Source organism: Nematolebias whitei, chromosome 3 (assembly GCF_014905685.2).
Source record: "Nematolebias whitei isolate Nwh7 chromosome 3, NemWhi1, whole genome shotgun sequence".
NCBI classification, from domain to species: Eukaryota; Metazoa; Chordata; class Actinopteri; order Cyprinodontiformes; family Rivulidae; genus Nematolebias; species Nematolebias whitei.
This window is the reverse complement of record NC_056500.1, coordinates 25764813-25787154: the sequence shown is the minus strand read 5'-3', so window position 1 is coordinate 25787154 and position 22342 is coordinate 25764813. Positions and strand designations below refer to the sequence as shown.

Below are 22342 nucleotides of genomic sequence, written 5' to 3'. Positions count from 1 at the left end.
TACCAAAAAACAACACAGTGTTTCAGAAACGGTGTTCTACTCGTTGATCTAATTATTCTGTTCTTACTCCTATAAAATGGAAACATTAATTTAAGTTTGACAATATGATTTATCCACACATTCTGAATACAGTAATAGAATGAACATGGTATTTTTAAAAACAATTTTGAATGAAGACTGTAAAATTTAAACTCTACATAGAAAAACGTTTTGATTGAACTTCAGAGAATATGTCTATAAAGTGTTGTCACTTCTAATTTTAGATACTTGCAGGGAGAACAATATTTGCACTTAAAGCTTGTATGTACTGTAGAATCATTGCACATGTCAATGTCAATAAAAAAATATTTATATAGCATGTAAAAACAGAAAAAGCTGAACAAAGTGCTTTGTAGTCAAATTAAAATGAAAATGACAGGAACAAAAGACAAATACATCTTGTGCCACTCAGGAAAAACAAGAAAGTTAACAATGAAATACAACACACAACAGCAAGAAAAATCAGGTATAACTACTATTATACAAATATACGTGTAACTGTATTTTAACTTGCTGCAGTTATTAAAACCCAATACTGTATGGGATTTTTTTTAAATAAAACCCTGTAATAGATTTGCAGCCTGAGAAGTAAAGTTTTTTTTTCCTTTGTCTTTTTTATCTTGTTTTCCACATGAATGTAATTTTATTTTATTTTCATTGTGCATATGCTAATCTTTAAAGACATGAAATTATCCTTAAAAGTTCTGTAACGTATTTTTACAAAATTATAATGTCCACAATTATTAGTAGTCTATTGCAGGGCTTAATTTGTAAACTGATCGGTGCTGGAACACAGATACTAGGCGGGGGGTGGGGGGCAGGGTGAAAGCCCGGGGGACGTTGAGGGGGCTTGTGGTTCCTCCTCCCCCTTATTTAAAAAAAAAATAGATGTTATTTCCTGCATTTTGGTGTAGCATATTTTAATGGGTTGTTAAACGTCTGTTTACCTACATTTGTAAGCATTTGAGTCAATTACTATTGTAGAGAGCAACAACAGGTTGTGTGTGAATAGAGCAGCTTCGATTCTGTCAACCGTCCTACCCCCTGCCCCCACTTCATGTTTCTGCGTCAAACTCTTCTCCGCTGACAACAAAGTTCCAAATCCAATAATTATCAATCAGGTCATCTGAACAGTTTATTTTTTATAGAAACGTTTTGCCTTCTATCCAGAGGGCTTCATCAGTCTGAGGAGTTCCAGTAAACTGTTTCCCCACCAAGCAGTAAACTCCTTAAGTGGACCAACCAGTTTGCTCGAGCTAAGATGGCTCCAGATTTGAGATTTGAGTTGTCGGATCCAAGCAAACGGTTGCCGAAACGCACCCGGTCAAAATGAGAGAGTTCCCGGATCTTGTTCCTGCAGGATCCAGCTCAAATTAAACACTGAATACTTCTTTTTTTTACAAGTATTAGCCAGAAACCTTCCTATTACATTTTTAGTTTAAATTATGTTAAACAATTTTCCTTCTAAAGATCATTTTGTAAGTCTATACCAAATTATGCCTTTTACATCATTTAATGTTATAAAGTGCTATCTTTCCTTCTCTTTTCATGGAAAACATAATTTCCCCAGACTTTTCACTCTGACTTGTATTGATGTGTTTAATCAAATGATTTATTCTGAAAAATATTTCCCTGTGATATTCTCCATCTGTCATAAAAATAACAAAATAAATGTGGTTTGATCATTAGGTACCACCATGGGCAGATGCAGCGCATGGAGATGAGATCCCATATGTGTTTGGGCTGCCAATGATTGGACCCACAGAACTCTTTCCTTGCAACTTCTCCAAGAATGATGTGATGCTAAGTGCTGTAGTTATGACCTACTGGACAAACTTCGCCAAAACAGGGTATGAAGATAATTGAAATGTTTCCATTGCTCTTCACTTTTTATATGAAGCTGAATAACCTGAGTTTAAAACGCATAAAAGGGCATCCATCTTTTGAAATTGAAACTTCAGTAACTTAAGGTAGTCCATGTGCTGTTTGTTTCAGTGAGAATGTAGTGTATTTATCATCATGTAGTATAGCAACATTTTAGTTTAACATTTAAACTCAGTATTGGTTGCATGATATTAGAAAATGTTATGATAATTTCTAAATTTTTACGTACTCCAAATAAATAAAAAAATAACTCCTATTTTATTTGACAATTAATTAAAGTCAAAGAAAATAGGAAAGTTGTTTCTGTTTTAATACTTGTATGTTACATATTAGGGCATAATAAAAAAACGATCTGTTCTTCAAATGATCTGGCCTTAGATGTAGCTTCAAGTTTGGATCAAACTGGGTCATGGTGCAACAGGACAATGATCATAAACACAACAACAAATATACAGCAGAATGGCTTAACAAGAAAGAATCCAAGGTACTGCAATGGTCCAGTCAAAGTCAGACCTCAACCTGATTGAATCTCTCGCAGATTGAACTTCTCATCCTATTTCTAAGGGAGGTTCAGCAACCCTGTAGAGAAAACTCATTTTGACAGCTTATATTTGCATTTGTGTTCTTTTGGTAACTACAAAGAGTTCATTACCATAGATGACGGTATGGACATTAAGTGATGGGTTAACGGAAAACTTTGCCATGCAGCTCAGCTCTATATTCACCGCAACAAACCAGAACAGTTTACACAGTACTGTGGAAGAATCGCCAATCCATCTGTCATTCTCATTCCCTAATTTCTAATTCATGACCAAAACCCTGAGATATTTAAACTTTTCCACTTGAGACATACGTGGTCAAATGTCTCCATACCAAAAAAACTAAAAACATAGAGACTGGTTGTGCAAACTTCATTGCCCCCTTGAGAACCCTAGCAACAGTAAAGAGCTGATACAGTGTTCCATGACATGAACATTACCGGCATTGATCCTCCTGACTCTGAGGTCCAACCATTAACAATCTTGTATCCAGCGTTCATGAAAATATCTTATCAGGGAGAATGAGGAATTTGATTCTCCTGTAATTAGAACACACCTTCTGCTGCCCTTTCTTGAGAAAACATTATTGCAAAGACATGCTAACCAAGATATCAGAGCAAGATCTAGAGCCTTTAGCAACTTGGGGCGGATCATGTCAACATTCAATGTGCTGCCTTCATAAATATTTAAAATTATGTCACCAACTTCACTCATGGTTATGGGCTGACCAACCCCAAAGACCCCAGACTTGGCTTCCTTTCTGCTGCCCCCTACTCTGATGGGTTTTTCCATCAAGCATTCCCTGAGCCGACTCAAGAATTGTTGAATGTATATCTACAACCACATCCATCCATCCATCCATCCATCCATCCATCCATCCATCCATCCATCCATTATCTTCTGCTTGCTCTGAAGTCAGGTCGTGGGAGCAGCAGTTTGTGCAGGGAGGCCCTAAAATCTCTTTCCACAGCCACCTCTTTCAGCTCTTCTGGGAGGACCCCAGGGTGTTCACAGGCCAACTGAGAGACATAGTCTCTCTAGCACAGGGGTCTGCAATGTGCAGCTCTGGAGACACATGCAGCTCTTTGGTCCCTCTGTAGGGGCTCTTTCAAGTTTTCAAGTGTCGACCAAAACTGACATAAAACTGAATTTCATTGTTTATACAAACAACAAAAAAGTATTAGTTCAAACAGATTTACTGTCATTTCTTTTGCAAATATGTGAACAGTGGAGTGAGTACAAGAAACATACTTTAACCTGATGCTTTATTTCTTTATATGAAAAAATGTCTGCATAGTTTATAGATCTTTTAATTAAAAAAATGGTAAAAAACTGATTTTTTCCCCCTTCTTTACAATAATCTGGTCTTTTTCTTTAATACATGTTAATAATCATTAGATAGTTTTTGATTTATAATATCACCCTTATTGGCATAAGTCCCCTCCAGCAAACCTTAAGTGGCCCGTGGGCCACCAGTTGATAACCACAGCTGTATCATGTTGTTGCGGCTCCAGACACATTTAAATGTAGTGAACGAAGGCATAAAAATGGCTCTTTTGATCGTAAAGATTGCAGACCCCTGCTCTAGTGTGTCCTTGGTCTTCCCTGGGGTCTTCTCTCAGTTGAACATGTCTGAAGCTCCTCCCAAGGAAGGTGCACAAACCACCTGAACTGGATCCTCTCAATGTGGAGGAGCAGCGGTTATATTCTGAGTCTCTCCTTGATAACTGAACTTCTCAGCTACTCTGCAGAGGAAACTAATTTCAACCACTTGTATCCACATTATCATTCTTCCGGTCACTACCCAGGGTTTGAGGCCATAGGTGATGGTAGGAAAGTAGACTGACCAGTAAACAGATAGCTTTGCCATAAAGCTCAGCTCCCTCTTCACTACAGCTGACCGACACAGAGTCCGCAATACTGTAGACACTGCACCAATCCATCTGTCAATATCAAGCTCTTTTCTTTTCTCACTCTTGAACTAAACCCCAACATAATTGAACTCCTCCAGTTGAGGCAGAAGCTCACCCTCAACCTAAAGAGAGCAAGCTACTCTCTTCCAACTGAGGACTATGGCCTTAGATTTGGAGGTGCTGATTCTCATCCCAGCCATTTCAAACGCAACTTGGAACCGGTCCAGTGAGAACTAAAAATTATGGCACCATGACGCCAACAGGACCACACCATCTGCAAAGAGCAGACAAGGAATACAATGAAGCCATTGAATGAGACTTCCTCCAGCCCCTGACTATACTGAGAAATTATGTCCATAAAAGTTATGAACAGAATTGATGGCAACAGGCAACCCTGGCAGAGTCCAACTCCCACACTGAGGGGTCCGACTTACTACCAGCAATGCGAACCAAACTCTCACACCGCTTGAATAGGGACCAAACAGCCCATAGCAATGGGCCCACAATCCCATACTCGCAGATCACCCTCCACAGTGTACCCCAAGAAATACTGTCAAATGCTTTCTCCAAGTCCACAAAATACAGACTGTTTAGACTGGATGGGCAAACTCCCATGACCCGTCGAGGACCCTAATGAGGGTAAAGAGCTGGTCCATTGTTCAACGGCCAGGACAAAACCTGCATTGTTCCTCCTGGATCTGAGGTTCGACCAACGATCTGACTCACTTCTTCAGTACCCCTGAATAGACCTTATCAGGGAGGCTAAGGAGAGTGATGTCATTATAATTGGAGCACACCCTCTGTCCTCCTTTTTGAAGAGGGGATCCACCACCCCAGTCTGCCAATCCAATGGCACTGCTCCCGATGTCCATGCGATCTTGCAAAGGTGTGTCAACCAAGACAGCCCCACAACATCCAGATCCTTAAGGAAATCAGGGCAGATTTCATCCACCCCTGGAGCCCTCCCGCCACAGAGCTTTGTAACTACTTTAGTGACCTCAGCCACAGTTATGAACAGACCAACCTCAAAATCCCCCGACTCAGTTTCCTCCATGGAAAACGTGCCGATGGTATTGAGAAAGTCCGAGAAGTATTCCTTCCACCTCCCAGTGACATCACTGGTTGTGTTAGTAAAGCGCTGCTTTCCCCTCCTCCACTGGTTTGCCAGGATCTCCTTGGCGCCAACCGAGAGTCTCTATCTAAAGTCTCATCAAACTCCTCCCACATCTGAGCTTTTGCCTGAACAAGAGTCAAAGCTACAGACTGCTTAACCCTCCAGTACACCTCAGCTGCCTCCAGAGTCCCACCAGCCAACAAGGCCTGATAAGGCTCCTTCTTCAGCTTGATAGCTTCCCTAACCCGGGGTGTTTCCCACCGAGTTTGTGGACGGCCACTACGAGAAGCTATGATCTACAAGTTACAGTCTTAGTGAACACAAAATGTCACAGTTAATGTTACAGATATTTAGCTAACTTCAATGTTGTAGGAATATATAGCCATGCCCAACACATCTCGCACAATCTCAAATATTGCATAGATTTGCACATTACGCCCATCCATCCATCTATCAACTTTACCCACTTCATTTTTTCTGGCTTGTGTGGGTCACTGGTGCCCATCTTCAGCAGTCACTGTGTAAGGTGTGGAGTACAACAGGTTCCAAGTCCATCAAAGGGCCACATAGAGACATAATTTTCAATATTTTAACAAATAAGCTGCAACACCAACCTCATGTGGTAGTTTTATTATAGCTTAAAACCCGAGCTTAAAAGATTGCAGGCCATGTAACGCCTTTATTTTAGTTTTCTTTATCTACAAATTCAGTCATTATATGTAAAAACCACATGTTTTAACTGGACAGAGAAAGGCATAGCCTCAGTGTTTAAAGATATTTTTGGTCTCAATTTTATTTTCTTAAAATACCTCTTCACTCCCTATAAATCTGTATTAATTGTGTTTTCTTTCTTAAGGTGTGGGAAAATTATAATTAAAAAACATAATAATATATATGATCTCGACAAAATAAAAACATCAAAATAAAGATGTCATTAATTATAAAAGATCTGTTGCAAGGATCATTCATACAACATGCAATTAGTATTACAGCACAATGAACAAGTCAATCATTTCAGTATAATTGTTTCCTCAATATCACACTCCATTTGATGACTGTAGGAGTAGTGAATTGGGCTGCTGGGTTTTATAGATTGTACAGTGTGTAATTGATATTCTTTGCACATACCCTCTTCGTATCTTCAAATGCATTATTAATTAATGGTCGTAGGCTGCTCTTTATGGAATAAAATTAAAATTCCCTTTTCTACCTCTCCCTCATGTTGCCTTCAAGCATGTAGTCATTGTGGTAATTGTTTTTCTGAGGCATAATAGGGGGACATTGAATTTTTTTCTATGCCCTGCCCAGTTACCCTGAGGGGAACAGAAAGGGACTAATGATCTACATCTATTACCTCAAATTGACGTGGATTGCTGGGTACCTGGGAGATTTATGCCACCCATTTGAATGGCTAAGCGTGTTCCTGATGAGGTTTGGCTGGCTTCATATGCCTCTCTTAGACAATGGGGCACTCGTTACATGTGAATGGGCTTCTACAGCACACAGGGCCAGCCGGCTCTGTTCAGCTCAGATTAGGTGCAAGTCTATAGTATTGTATTCCATGCAGAATGTTGTTCGGAAGCTCATATGTTTGATTTAAAAAAAAAAAAAGCTCACATGAAATGTTAACACTCTTTGGTTTTATACCAGCAGTCTAACATCTAACAAAGTAATATAAACCACAATATGAATAAACATTTCTTAGTTTTAAAATAGCAAAATAGACCCAAATACTTTAAGGAAATGACCATCATCTTCACCCAAACATAAGCTAGAAGCATTTATAATTTATGTTAAAGATAGGTTCACTTCAAAGGAGAGATCAGAGTTTATCACATAGCATGAAGTATGTTTTCTTTTCTGGTTTTTATTTTGGTAACATATCCAACCAGAAAGACAAAGTCCTCAGCCTCCATAAGATCTTTCCATTAATCTTTAACAAAATCAATAATTTCTTAGTAATAGCACATGTTTGATGTTTCTAATGGGTTTCCAGGTGTGCTGTCTCAGACAACATTGATTAAAACCTTGTGAAACCCGGGGGCTGCATTTCTCAACTATATTCTAGTATTTTCATAATTATACTGATTAGCTTAAGGCATATGTTGCACTTGGGTCAAATTTTTAAATTTCGTAATCGGCTTAATTTGTTTCAGAACGCCCACTAAACTTTTGACTTTGGCTTTAGTTCTTCCTGTAACCTTTGGTAATTGGTTGAACCTTTATGGGAACTTAAGAACTATCCAGTGGAAAACTGAGAACTTCTGTACTTTCTGCTGTAGTGGTTCAAATTAATTTAATTTGTGAGTTCTTTTTCTATGCTAAAACCACAAGCACCTAATACCTCTAAATTATTTCACACCTGGTTTTCCTCCTTTTCCCTTTCTTTCCTTTTCTTTCGTTCTGTCCTCCCTTCACTGGCTCCCTGTTCCTATGAGGATAGTTTTTAAAATTCTTCTGCTGACCTTCAAATGCCTGAATGGCTTCGCACCCCTTTACCTCTCTGAGCTTCTGGAACCTTACGTTCCCTCTCGGGCCCTGAGATCATCCGATCAGCTGCTTTTGGCTGTTCCAAAAACAAGACTGAAACTCAGAGGAGATCGGGCTTTTTCAGTCATGGGCCCCAAACTCTGGAACAACCTGCCCCCCAACATCAGGCAGGCCACCTCCCTTCCTCACTTCAAATCCCTGCTGAAAACACATCTGTTCTCTCAGGCATTTCATACAGTGTAAATTGATCTAGTGTTTTTTAATCTGTGACCCTATGTTTTAAATTGCTTTTTATTAATTCTTCACTTATTATTATTAGTGTATTGTATATATATGTTTCTCTTTAATTTACTAATTGATTGTTATTGTTGTTGTTGTTAAGCACTTTGATAACAGGTTCTGTTTTAAATGTGCTCTATAAATAAAGTTGACTTGACTTTCTACGCAGGGACCCAAACCAACCTGTCCCCCAGGATACCAAGTTCATCCACACAAAGCCCAATCGTTTTGAGGAGGTGGCATGGACACGCTACAACCAGAAAGACCAGCTATACCTGCACATTGGCCTGAAACCTCGAGTCAAAGAGCATTATCGGGCTAACAAGGTACACGTTTCTGTGTTGAGGTTTCAGTTGTCAAACCAAATTTAAAGTAGGGGTACTCAAAAATATCAGTCAACGATAAAAAAAGAAGTGCTTCATTAAGTTGTAAGCACTTATTAAACTATATTAAAAACATACTAATGTATTCTTGTCACCTTTATCTGTCCTCTCGTCTCACTGTTAATTTAATTTTCTGTGTCCAACATATCTGATACAGGTTACCTGCATGTAGAACATTAGTGCATACAAAGTTCTTTTTTGGGTTTTAAGGTAGTTATTGTTTTTTTTGTTTGTTTGTTTGTTTGTTTATTTGTCCGTTTGTTTTTTTGGTTAAAAAAATGTGTGACTAGCAAAAATTACAATTCCCTGAATAAATTACAATGCTCCATGTTGCTAACCAGTAATTCTGTTTTGATATGAACAATGTTTTATAACTGTTTGATAAATGCTTTAGTAAGTGTTTACAAACAAATGACCATTTCATGAAGCATTCATACATCTTTAATAACTACTGTCATTGGAAAGTACTATGAACTTTAACACTTTCACTTCTGAATGTAGGATGCTTTTAATGAGCTGTCTCATTTTTAATTTGTTATAAATGACTGTTAAACTGAGCAAGAAAGTTTTAAGGATATTGGATCATGTTCTCAGAAGCCCTGCTGGTTGGTCCTGATTGGTCAGTCAGGTCACAATTTGACTCGTTGGTGACTTTAAAAAAATAGAATAAAATTGCCAATTTACTTTCACTTGTTATTCCATTACAAATAAATATCCAAAAAATACTGTTTTTCCAAAATACTAGTTTATATTTTTTTTAGCATTCAAGCATTTTTAATCTTGATTGATTATTTCCCACATATGTAACAATCCTTTTTTCTCAGAAAGATGTTTTAAAATGCTTTATTGTTTAAGTATAATGAGCTCTGTAATACTGTAGCACATACCTTGACAAGGTGCAACAAACAGCTGCAAGAGTGAATGAAAAAAATCTGTTCTTTCAGTTATTTCCCTGGAAGGCTCTATAGTTATAACCTTTTTATTTCTTTAGTTTAATCTTTACTTTTTGTGTAACCAACATACAGTATATCTGTTTTTGTACCCTACAGTCATCCCATAATTTTTCAGTCAACCTTTATTTATAACAGGTTAGTCTCATTGAGTCATGAGGACTCATTTACAAGAGAGACCTGTTATATTGACTGCAGAAAGTTCTTCTCAAGAGTGTGTTTTTAATTTTTTTTAATGTCTTTTCATGTTTTTAATTTCTGCCCATTGCTCAGGTCAACTTATGGTTGGAGTTGGTTCCTCATCTACACAGCCTAAATGAAGTCACGCAGCCCATCCCAACCACTACCAAGGTTGGTACCAAATCATGGATGTCTTGTTGATGCCTCTACCAAAAGTTTTTGTCAACACAAGCTACTTAAACCAGAACTCATTTAACACTAGATTCAGTAGTTTCTGATTTATGGCTACAAGTGTAGAAAAAAAATGTGCATATTTTAGGTGTGGTCGAAAAAGAACCTCTGGAATATTTATGACTGAGTACATTTGCTCATACAAGATGTTCACTTTGGTTTCCCTGTGCTACTCAAACATTTTAAATTAAATTAAGAATTTCACACATTCAAAAATATATATTTTATGTCCGCTCCATAAACAGGATCTGTTCAGAGAGAGAGGTAGTTGTACACTCTGCATCAGCACCTGGAGGAACATATGCACCGACAAGATGAATAAAATGAGCTCACAGAGGGAGGAAATGGTTTCCAGGTCAGGTGAACGGTGCTACTGGATCACTGTCACATCAGGACACCAGCCATCATTGATGTGAAAACAGATGCCTCCACCTATCGCTTCATTACACATTTATTCACTTCACAGAGACGTGGCTGTGTAAACGGACTCTGCTGCAGCAACAAGGCTGCCTGCCTTACTGAGATGTGGTTACATTTCACTGGACAGCTCCATGATCTGGTCCACTCTGGGGAGCCCAATACCTGCAGCTCAGTCTGGTACCGGCTTACACAGCCATGTCTGTGTGAAACACAAAATGGATAAAGAAGAAAAAAAGTTTTTTTTTCTCTCCCATTAACAGTTTAAGCATGCCCATTTTGTTGCTCAGTGAGCAAACATTGGAAAGAAACATCCTTTTCGCCTCCTCTGAGGCGACCAGAGGAACCACTTTGGCCATGGCTGCCTCAGAGGAGTCAACGGGGGAGAGGGTGGACTCCAGAAACCATCTTATCACTATCGAACTGGTTGGCCCACTATGTGAGTGTGCCGCTTGTGGGATTGAGTTTGTTGCAGCTCCTCAGACTGATGAAGTCCTTTGGATGAAAGATGAAACATTTCAACACAAAGAATCCGTCCAGAGGACCTGACTTAACTTTGTTGGATTTTTCACCTGGATTATTGAGCGTGAACTTTTGAAGGATATTTCCACAAAATTGCTATGCTTTCCAGCAACGACTATAAGTTAGGTTCTAAGAAAGGAATCCACAAAGGCTGGGCTGTGACTGCAAAGGTGTCACAACCATTATATGTGAAGGGAACATGTCCTCCCCACATAAAAAAAAAAAACCGTTCATTCCACCCCCCCCCCCCCCCACACACACACACACACACACACTTTTACTATGAAACATTAGTTCAGGCGGCGCAGTTTCTATTTCTTTGTGAACAAATCCATTCCACTTGATTAAAAAGAGAATACTCAAACCACTAAAACTCCAGTCCAGGTTTTCCTGGTCACCTCCAACTCTCCACACAGAGCAGAAACTGTTCAGGCAGCAGCTGCTTAGTCACCTGCCTCGGCAGAAAATGCGCACAGAGGGAGTAGATGGAGACACCTCTGTGCTGCTCGCTCACCAGCTTAGCGAGCTTAGTGCGGGCAGTTGTTGACCGGGGGTGGGGGGTGGGGGTTTAATCATAAACATATATACATGGTTAGGAGGATGCTTGAGAGAAGTGGAGTGCTACGTCTGTAGCATCTTAGCTCAGTAACTGTGAGGCTGTGAGACGCTGCAGGTGTAGGAGACGCTGTGTGTTCAGGTGCAATAAAGTTGAAATGTCTTTAAAACGCCACTCCTTATTGTCCTCAAGCTTGGTGAGAAACATCATTTAGATGAGTAGTGTTGAACACAAGTAAAAAAGTCTTGTGGTGATGTGTTTTATTTCTCTATAAAGACAAATAGTGCTGAGCTGACGTATTAAAGTTAAAATGTCTTTAAAACCCACAGCTGAATTTACACAAACTTGGTGAGAAACATGCTTTAAATGTGTGGAATTAATGGAAATCTAGGTGAAATTCTGCTTTTTTTGTACACTAGTGTACACTTTTTTTACGTGCGCGCACACACACCTACGCACATCGTGTCCCCCCCACATTACGGATGCTTCTGATGCCCTTGGTTTACTGTATTATTTTATCAGCCATTTGATAATAAAGTGCAAGTGCATAGACGAAACAATTATTTGTAAAAGTGAGCCGCAATTTCACAATTAAACACAGTAAACATTTTTAATATTTAATCTATTAAAAAAAGTACTAATTTTGTGGAAACAATGTGGTGATATTGAATTTGTCTGATGTAGGATTCTATCTGTTCAACACTACATAAATGTTTACTTATACATAAATTCACAGAATATTTTTGATGGTCAGGCTTTAAAAGGTTAAAAAATATTAGTTATGCAACAAGCTAAAAAGAAACATTTGTGAAATAATTAACATAAGTTTTGTGTTTTCAGATCAGTGATGGAGATACTCAGAGGAAATTTATTATTATTATATATTTTTTTTTTTTTTTGTTATTTGCACAGACTCCTCCAAAGCAGACATGTTTCTCAATACATAGAGTAAAATTATGTATTGATCTGAATAATAACATAAAAAGCTGTTAAATGATAATTTATGAAACTTTTGAAAGGAAGACACTGAGATGGTATGATCCTATTAAAATAAAATTAAGGATTAAGGACATTGCTGGAGTTTTATTTTTTTATTTGCATTTCATTTGAGGATGAACGTTTATGTAAGCATGGCCATTTGTCGACTTATTTTTAAGAAATGGGACAGGTCATTTACAATTTTCATTTTCTATTTTTACTCAGTTTTATGTACCTTTTGTTATTTGTGGATTAACAGTAAAACTAGATAAGTGAAATGAATCAATGAAATAAAATACTGATCGCTGGTCTTCTGTCCACAGATTCCTCCACCGGAGGCCACTAACCGCACACCAAAGACCAAAGTTCTGGTGACCAAGCGGCCTAACCCAACTCCATTTCCCACTGAGACCCAGGACAGTCACAACCAGCCTCATCTTGTGGACCAGCGCGACTACTCCACAGAGCTGTCAGTGACCATAGCTGTGGGAGCCTCCCTGCTTTTTCTCAATATTCTAGCCTTTGCTGCTCTTTACTATAAAAAGGACAAGCGAAGGCACGATGTCCACAGGCGCTGTAGCCCCCAGCGGAGTGCTGCTAATGATCTGGCCCACACTCAGGAGGAGGAGATCATGTCCCTGCAGATGAAGCAGCACTCTGACCTGGACCGGGACTGCAGGGCAGTGGGAGACTCTCTGCACTCGCACGATGTAGTCCTGAGGACTGCTTGTCCACCAGACTACACCTTGGCCATGAGACGCTCCCCAGATGACATCCCGCTTATGACGCCAAACACCATAACTATGATCCCCAGCACCATGGGAGGACTCGCCTCACTTCACTCTTTTAACACCTTTCCCAACAATGGGCAGAACAACACCCTGCCTCACGCGCACCCACACTCACATTCCACCACCCGAGTATAGCCCACTGAATCAGCCAAGCAGGCCGGACTCTGAAGGCCCCGGTGGAAATCTAACGGTGCAGCCGTGCCACAGATCTGAGGCCGACTTGCCAACAAACACAAATCTGTCTGGAGCTGAAAAGCCAGCCTGGAGTTGCCAAACGCCCATGGGATTACACTGGGAATATACCACACCCTGTTAATACTAGAGGGAACATAGCGAAGGATTTCAAAGACTTTAAACAAGACGATTAAAAAAAAAGTTAGTTTTTTTTTTCTTTTTGTACAAAAGTTAAAGACACAAAAATACACACAAAGCGTGAGGGCAGAACAAGCTCCCACAAGCTAACAGAAAGAGGAGGATGTTTTTATTATTATTTTTGTTCTGATATTGCAGCAAAACAAGTAACAGTAAAACACTTTTTTCTCTCTAGTGACAGTTATGGCCTTTGGGATTTTTTTTGACAAACGACTGCTTGACAGTATTATCTAGAAGCAGAGCAGAGCATCAGACACGCCTTGGAGGTGAGAAGAGGGGAGCACTTTGTGAAGGAAAGAAAACATTGTTTTCCTTTGGCATTACTCTGCAGAATACTGTTTGTGGGGCACAAAACAGATGCTGTGCAAACCAATTTAGGCATGTCTAAACATCATAAACGGAGGCTATGTAAGATAAGGCAAAAGCAGCTGTTGAAAAGAGCCAAGGGATTGCTGGAAATCAAGAAAAAGAGACTATGTTTGCACAACAAAACCATTTTGAGAGTTTGGAATAAACTGACAAATACTTTTCATCCATTTATTTTTGATTGGGAACAATTTTATTGTATAGAACCTATTTACATATCCAGATCTATACACTAAGCACCAAGGCTGTTAACGCCCTCTTCTCTTGGGAGGGGTGTCCATACTGCAAACCTGCCAGTTAGGACAGAAATAGGAGACGGTAAGGATGCACGGACTGACTTTCTGGCAGTTCCAACTTCAACACAGAGAGCTGAGGGACAAAGGATAATTGGGATATTTTAGCACGACGCGCATGACAATTTATCTGCTTGATGGCTGCTCTGCTGATTACGTCATTAATAAGAATAATTTTCATCTCGTCCCTCGCATCGGAGAAATTCAAGATGCACTTCCTTATTGGATTACAAGAAAACACACACCCTTGCAGGACCGCGGGAAATGCAGTCTGGGTTGTGGACGTAGTGGGCCGGATTATTTGGAAACAGAAAAGGTCAGGGTTAGGAATATGGAAACCCTTGTTTCATAACATAAAATAGCTTGAGTGGGCTGAGCATATAAGGACTAGTTTTGTACTCTGTGTGTTGGTACTACTTTTGATAGTGGTTAAATCACATTACATTGTATCAATCAAACTCATTGTACCTTCAGTTGAGATCAATGTTCTTTGCTGTTCTGCCTATTGGAGCACTAGACCGTAACAAAGTAATTACCTGCACTGTTTATTCCATTGCCCTCCCAACCCTTTTCTTTTCTTTTGTTCTCGTTGACTTAAAGGTGTGTTGACTGAACAAAACATGGAGCCTTGATGGTAAGAAAAGTGGAGGGTGAAATGTGTGAAAAATGTGGTGGTGGAGAAATTCTCCAGGTGTTGCAGATTTCCTAATGATTTAAGCAAAGCTACACAAACATGAACACCTACACCGACTAACTCAGCCCCCCAGGATTGTGCGGGCTTTTTTATTATTATTATTGCTGCAACCTTTATTGTTTGTCCAACAAAGTTAAGTCAGGTCCTCTGGATGGTTTCTTTTTTTTTTTGAGACGTTTCACCCTCATCCAAAGGACTTCATCAGTCCAAGGAGCCCCGAACAAACTCAGCAAGCACAATCACATAGTGACCCAACCAGTTTGCTTGTGACAAGATGGTTTCTGGAGCCCACCCTCTCCCCCATCAACTCCTCCGAGGCAGTGATAGACCAAGTGGTTCAAAACATCAAAGTTCATGCTCAATAATCCATGTAAAAATTCCAACAAAGTTAAGTCAGGTCCTCTGGATGGTTTCTTATTTGTTGAGACGTTTCATCTTCCATCCAAAAGACTTCATCTATCCAAGGAGTCGACAAGGGAAAGGGCGGGCCCCAGAAATCGTCTTATCACCATCAAACTGTTTGGTCCACTATGAGTGTGCTGCTTGTGTGACTGAGTTTGTTGTGGCTCCTCAGACTGATGAAGTTCTTTGGATGAAGGACAAAACGTCTCAACAACAATAACAACAACAAAAAAAGTGTCCAGATGACCTGACTTAACTTTGGTGGATTTTTTACCTGGATTATTGAGCATAAACTTAATCTTTGTTTGCTTTTTCAAAATTCCTTCAATTTATCAGGAAGTTGCAAAGTTTTGAAGCTTTTTATTTATTTATTTTTTTACAAACATATGAAGAACATATGAATTTACAAAAATGTCTGCAACTGTTTCACGCCTCATATTAAATGTGACACTTCCTCCCCCCAGCAAATGCTTTCCTCACTTCTGCCCACGTCATGGCTCATTTGACTGGAAATAAGCGTGCACAGCCATTCTCAGACGTGTAGCCACAGAAAAGTGCAATAGTTTTCACCTGGCTTTCATGTCTGGAAGCTGATTTGTGATTGATCAGATTTTCAGACAAAGCTGCAGAACTGAACCAAATTTAAAGACTAAATAAAATATGTTGGGATTAGTTGCAGTTGCAACATTGCAGCTTTCTGAAGGAACTGATATGAAATTAAAGCCAAGCAGACAGATGTCACTGGGTAGAAATGTAAAGCCAGTCTCAATTAGGGAAGAGTAATTCACCATTATTCACTTTTATGTATTTGTTTATGTTGTTTCATCTTTATTTACATTGAAAAAAATGAGGATGTCCTAGTCAGAGATACGTTGAGTGGCAAGTCTGTTATAAAAAGTGTCTCCTCTCCAACACGAGGCTGTCTGCTTTTCAAATATCTGTCACTACAAACTGTCAGTTCATCTCCAAAGGCGTTTTTATTTTTAGAAAAATATTTTACTCATCACTCATAATTTTGAATCAATAAGGATTCCTATGCAATCTTAATAAGTGTGGAATTTGATTTTAACATTTTTCAGGGGTGAATAAATATGAAAAAGTAAAACAGATTCTGTAAAAAAAAAAAATTGGGGGTGGGGGGGTGGGGGGGGGACTTTAGGCTATTATAAAATAAATATTTGATTATTTCAGCAATTGTGTAAAACAAATCAGAATATTGTTTACTAAACGTATAGAAACTGAAATGAGAAACAAGCAGAACTATTTGGCAGACACATGTTCACAAAAAAAATGTAAGATTATATAACCCATATATTGACAAAAAATATTTTGGGGAAAAAAGTTTAAACATAATATTTCCTGAGACTTGGAAATCAAACACTATTTATGTTAAAATAATCATTCTTTAAGTAACAAGGAATTTATGTATCTTGTGATACATTCAAACTTCAATGAAAACATGATTTGTCAACGGAATAAATCTTTCCCACGTCAATAACGTTTCATAAGTTAAGAGGAATGAAATTGGACAACTGTCAAACACTGTAAATTACAAATAATTTACAGATGTTCTTTAGTTAAACTGGGGGGGGGGGGGGGGGAATCAACAAAATCTTAAGATTTAAGTCTGAAAAATTCTAAAATGTAAAAAAGCACGAAGGAACCCTGGATTAACCAAAACCTGATTTGTTACCAGATACCGGTACATAGGTGTTTTTTTTCACCCAGCTGATTCCTCATGTCAACCTGAGCATAAAACCACCCTGATGTCACTGAGCTACACCCATCTGGTCTGATTAAATTACCAGAAGGAGCAGCAGTGACTACAGAAGTATGTCTTTTTAATCTCATCAGTAAAGTCTGTAACTCACTGGACTGTGACGTCTGCAAACCAGCTGGAGAACAGCATATTATGAGAAGCCCAAAAATGTTTTGTGATGTTTCCATGCTTCTTTATTTCCTCACTTGAGTCGCTCATAGTTGTGTCATTTGGAATTTGAACATGCAAAAAAAAAAAAAAGAAAACTTGTGTTGTCATGGGTGCCTCCAACCTGCCTCGAGTGCTGGAGCTGTATGTTGACACATGCACAGGAGCTCTATTGTACGAATTATGTCCAGGTCTAAAGTCACACGGATTATAAAAAAAAACAAAAACATTTGTTTAAAAAAAATTATATTTTATTTACAGTAGGTACATTAAATCCTAAACCAGGCCAAGGTGTTTGTAAAGTGGGCCCAGTTGAGTATGATGTGGGCAACAACATAATACGCCTGGAGTACAGTTCTGCAGCCTGTACACAAAACAAAGCTCTGATTTTGGCCATGCATTGCTGCACAGCTTGCTGGTCACTTGGTTGCAAAAACTCTGAAATAAGTGAGACTAGATTTGGAAATTTGACCATTTTCTCACTGTACTCAGCCAATTTTGTGACACCAGCTAATCTGCAACAGTTGCATCACACTGAGACACCAGCTTAAGGCACAGCTAATATATGAAAAGGGTCTGGATATTTTGATACCTAAAAAAAAAACTTTTATGAATAATACATTAATCTCACCAAAATGTTTCTAAGCAAGTTTTGTTTATAATGTCATGATTTTATGCTATCTGTTACATTTCTGTTTGGTTAATAAATAACTGATATTTCAATCAAAGGTAGTCAAACTTTTGGATGTATGAACAAGCTGGAAGCAGAGGGGCCTTTTCATAGCACCTTTGACTCAGTCATATCCTTTTAGCTGATATTCAAGAGGTATTGCTTTTCTTACCAGGGACTTTCATCTGTCTCATCTTTCCCACAGAGCTGACAGCTTGGGCTACTTAACAAAACAGCTCCCCTCACATCTGCGCCATCTTAAGTAGACCGCCTTCTGCCAAGGTGCCAGCTAACATCTTTAGGTCAGTGAAGCCTCAGTGTCTAACAATGTTAGCCACCGAGGAGAAATGAGTCATCCAGCAACACAGACTGCAGTCAAATCCTGCAGCTCCGAAGGTTTGAGTCACTGTGGGGGCAAAGTGGTGATCTTCAAAACACGCTGAGAAAAGAATGCCACTGATGACAAGCCTGAGCTTAGATACAGAAATCTGTGCTGAGGCAGAGAGGCTGCTTGTTAAACTGAAATGCTAGTCTCCCTGTTTGCCTTCCACTAAACTATAGATGTGGGGAGGCCTCTGATGTGAGAATACATCCTGCCCCTTTAGGCTCGTTCACAATCACTGTGCAGTTGCTTAAAGTAATGACTGTAGACTGCTGGTATCTCATATAAAGCTGCAGAAGACGAGCTAGATGGAACAATGAAATCATGTACGCTATTGGGAGACTTTTTAAAAATACTCTTTAAATTAAACAACCTAATTTTAAGTATGTGCGCCGAATGAACTAATCAGCAATGACTTCCTCTACCAAAGCCATTCCAGAGCTAAAAATACACATGTACTGCTCAGGACAGAGATCTTTTAAGGAAATTGTTCCTGGTGATTTCCATCCTGAATAGGGTCTCCCAAGGCAGATTGTTCCTAGTTGACAGGCGAGACAAAGTGATTCCAAAGACTCATATGGACAGAAAACAGCAAGGAGCTCATTGTCCCTTGCCTGAACATGGGTTATAGGGGCCCCACCCTGGAGCCAAGTCTGGGGGAGGGGCTCATTGGCAAACAAATGATGACCAGGTCTCTAGCCATGGGTCCCAGTCTGGCTCAGCCTGATCAAGCAGCATAGGTTTGCCTGTGAGCCCACCACCTGCAGAAGTGGCCATACAGGTTGGGTCTGAAGTGCCATGAGTTGTAGCTGAAGGTGGGGGCCGTGGTGCTCTGACCCTGGCTAACCAAAGCTGGCTCTTGGCACATGGAATGTTATTCTACTCTGGAGTTGCCCATGATGAAATGTGCTGAACTGGTGTGGGTCTATAGTTACTGTTTTATATTTATATACTGTATGTACTTTGTAGAAAAACACCACTGCCCCTGGATTAACTAATCAAACATAATTATTATTATTATTATTATTATTATTATTATTATTATTATTACAAAGATAATTTTACAATCTAACTTGCAGTTTTTTGTACAACACTTTATTTGAAGCCTAATTTTTGTCTGTCTCTGTTTGCCTCTTGCTCATTTATTAGTCAGGGAGTGACAGACACATATCTTTGGTTACCATGATGACCACACTGAGCCGCTGGCAGCAGTTTAAACCTTTGTTTCAGTCTCAATTTTTTTTTTACACTCATTCCACAGTTCATCATCCAAATGTAGGCTTCTTTTCTGAACTAAAAATACAGTATTTCAAAGTAGATATTTAGGGCAGTAGCTGCTTTGGTGTCCTCCAAAGTTCAGTTGAATATTTCTAGTTGTTCCTTCAAAACTTTGATTTTATATTGTTCACATAAATAAAAATTAATCTAAAATGTAATGGTTGAAAGAAAAAAATTAAAAAATATATAACAATCAGGTCTTTTGTTTCGACTCTAGTAAGGAAAAACAATGTCTTTGTCTTTACATGACTAAATTAGTAAACTTTCTTAGCAACTATCTCTTCCTGAAAGCTTCACGGGGATTGAGCCAGTACATTGTCAGCACTGGCCCGGGTCTAGCACTGCTCCCCAGAGAAATTAGAGCAGCACAAAGAAAGGGCCATCCGCTGAATTAAACATATAATTGCAGTGACGGGTAAATAGCCAAGCATCTGCAGGGACATGCTAAGTAGCTGACAGCTGAGCAGGGAGCCTTATTAATAACTTGCTATGTATTTGGTTGTCTGATTTATGAGAGGTGAAAAACGCAAGCCATTTATGAAATAAGAAAAGTGACAGAAATACTGGTCAGCACCTGACATGTTTGGATTTTTAAATAGAACTGAATTGAAACTGTTGTGAACCAAATGTGTGGTGGCACTTGCGAACTAGGTTGAGTTTGTGTGGTGACGAACACAAAAAGTTAATTTTCTGACAGAAAAAAGCACTCAGCCTGGCTTGCTTGAGGACGTAAAACCAAACAGAGAGGAAAAAGTGGTGGAAAACAAGATGATGCAATAGATTAGAAATTAGTAGTTTAAGCAAAACTTAAATACGTTGAACATGTACAACAAAGTATTACGTGTGAAGAAGCTTGATTTGGAAAATATAGTGTTGATGAGGAAAAAGTGCAACTTTGAAAATAGAGAAGCCTTTATATCCCGCTCCCAAAAGAAGAGCTGCTCTCTATCCTGGGAAATCTAATGATAGAAGAAAAAAAACAAAAACTTATACCACTGAAAACTGACTCAACCAGAACAAGGAAAAAAGTTGCAAGACAGATTAAATCTAGAGCTAGCTGCACAAATTGAGTGTAAGCTACAGCAGATCTTAGCATGACTGATTGAAGCACTGGCTTTCTGCGTCATCTCTTTTGATAAAAATTACATTTAAGAAATGAATTAAAGCAGAAAAAGGAAAGAAACAGCATTCCTGGAAACCTTGCTGACTTTTATCTAAAGGTTTAAGATCAGCTTAAGTTTGAGAAATCACAGAGTTAGAGTCAAACCTTAATGCGATGTCATGAAATTTCTATTCAATACATGCTAATTTGGCTGAACGAAAGATATTTGAGGTTAGATCGTGTTGATTAGCTGTGGTGTCCATCTTAAACTGGATGGTTACCAAAAATGAATCAGTTGTAGACGTAAATCCAATCATTATAATTATCATCCCCAAAAGTTTGATTAAATAAAAAACATAACTGACTCCGAACAGTTAATGGCTAAATTTAAAGCACACATTTTGTTCTTTGTTTTAGCAGGTAAAGTGTATCTTTGGGATCAACGTCAGGTACTTTCCCATCAAATTTGATGTCAACATCTGTAAAATCCACTGTGTTGGAGTCATTTTTGTGTTTTAAGGTCACTTGGCTGTGGCCACTATCTCGAATCGAGTTGATTCCAATCATTAATATATTGTAAATGTAAATCCAGTGATTACTGTGTGAAAATCGTATTAATGTTTGTTCAGTGGTTCTTCAAATAATTTATTAACAGACAGACACCAGTAAAGCATTATTGTCCACCTTCACATTGGGGCTGCAGGCGATAAGAAGAGTTCACTTGTTACGTGGGAGCAAAGAAGACAAACTAGTTACTAATCCACTGTTAAAGAGTCTAGTGGACTGAAGTATCTACCGGTACTTAGTATTTGTGTTTGCTGATGGAGACAAATAGTAGACTAAAGGATTACTGTAACATTCTACCGCCCTACTCAAACCACGTACAACTTATGAACAATTAGTTCTTCTGATTGTTCTAATATCTCCCAACTGGAGTGCAGGCATGTTCTTATTATCAACACATTACCTCATCCTGTCAGCTAGCTCTGTGGTCAGTCACTGTTACCATGTTAGCTACATGTTAAACATACGCCGCTGCTTATTGAACAGTTTGTGCAAATTGAGATTATATTTATCCAATAGACGTCTCATTTGGCTTTTCTACCTCATAACACATTTATTTTTGTGTGTTCCTTTGTTCATTTTTGTTGCTATGTTTCTAATCTAGTTTTCCATTCCTCAGCGCTCGTTGCACTTCTACTAAGGTACATTAAAATGGTAATGCACTTAATGATCAGTAAAAATAAAGGTAACATCCTCTGCATGTGCTATATGTGCATATGTTTGTATGCACATGCTTATAGAGTAAGAGATCAACTGGTGTTGCCAACTTCTTTACGAGGAGAGTATCAGCTCTCTTAAAAGTCACTAAATTGTTTCATTGCCTAATTTGCATAACTGATCATGTGTACATAATGAAAGCTGTAGAACAAAAGGCATAATGTGGAAGACACAGAGGGTAAAAAATGTACCTCAGATATATTTAAACCTACACAAACTTTCTTCCAAAAAATCTTATAGTAATATAGAAACAAAATCAACTCTGGGCTGGCAACACTGACATCAACAATGTGAGGATTTTATAACAAA

The 22342-nt window shown here is 38.8% G+C and overlaps 1 protein-coding gene across 7 annotated transcripts in view; it reads left to right on the top strand.

Annotated features, from left to right (window-relative positions):
* The window catches only part of nlgn1 (neuroligin 1), a 516786-nt gene extending 502882 nt beyond the window's left edge, over positions 1 to 13904 (top strand). For all 7 annotated transcript variants that reach the window (XM_037698154.1, XM_037698158.1, XM_037698157.1 and 4 more), the window contains 4 exons: positions 1729 to 1889; positions 8428 to 8584; positions 9865 to 9942; positions 12799 to 13904. In XM_037698154.1, coding sequence (XP_037554082.1) covers positions 1729 to 1889; positions 8428 to 8584; positions 9865 to 9942; positions 12799 to 13401 — 999 coding nt within the window. In that variant the 3' untranslated portion in view covers positions 13402 to 13904. The remainder of the gene's footprint in view (positions 1 to 1728; positions 1890 to 8427; positions 8585 to 9864; positions 9943 to 12798) is intronic.
* The last annotated feature ends 8438 nt before the right edge of the window (positions 13905 to 22342 follow it).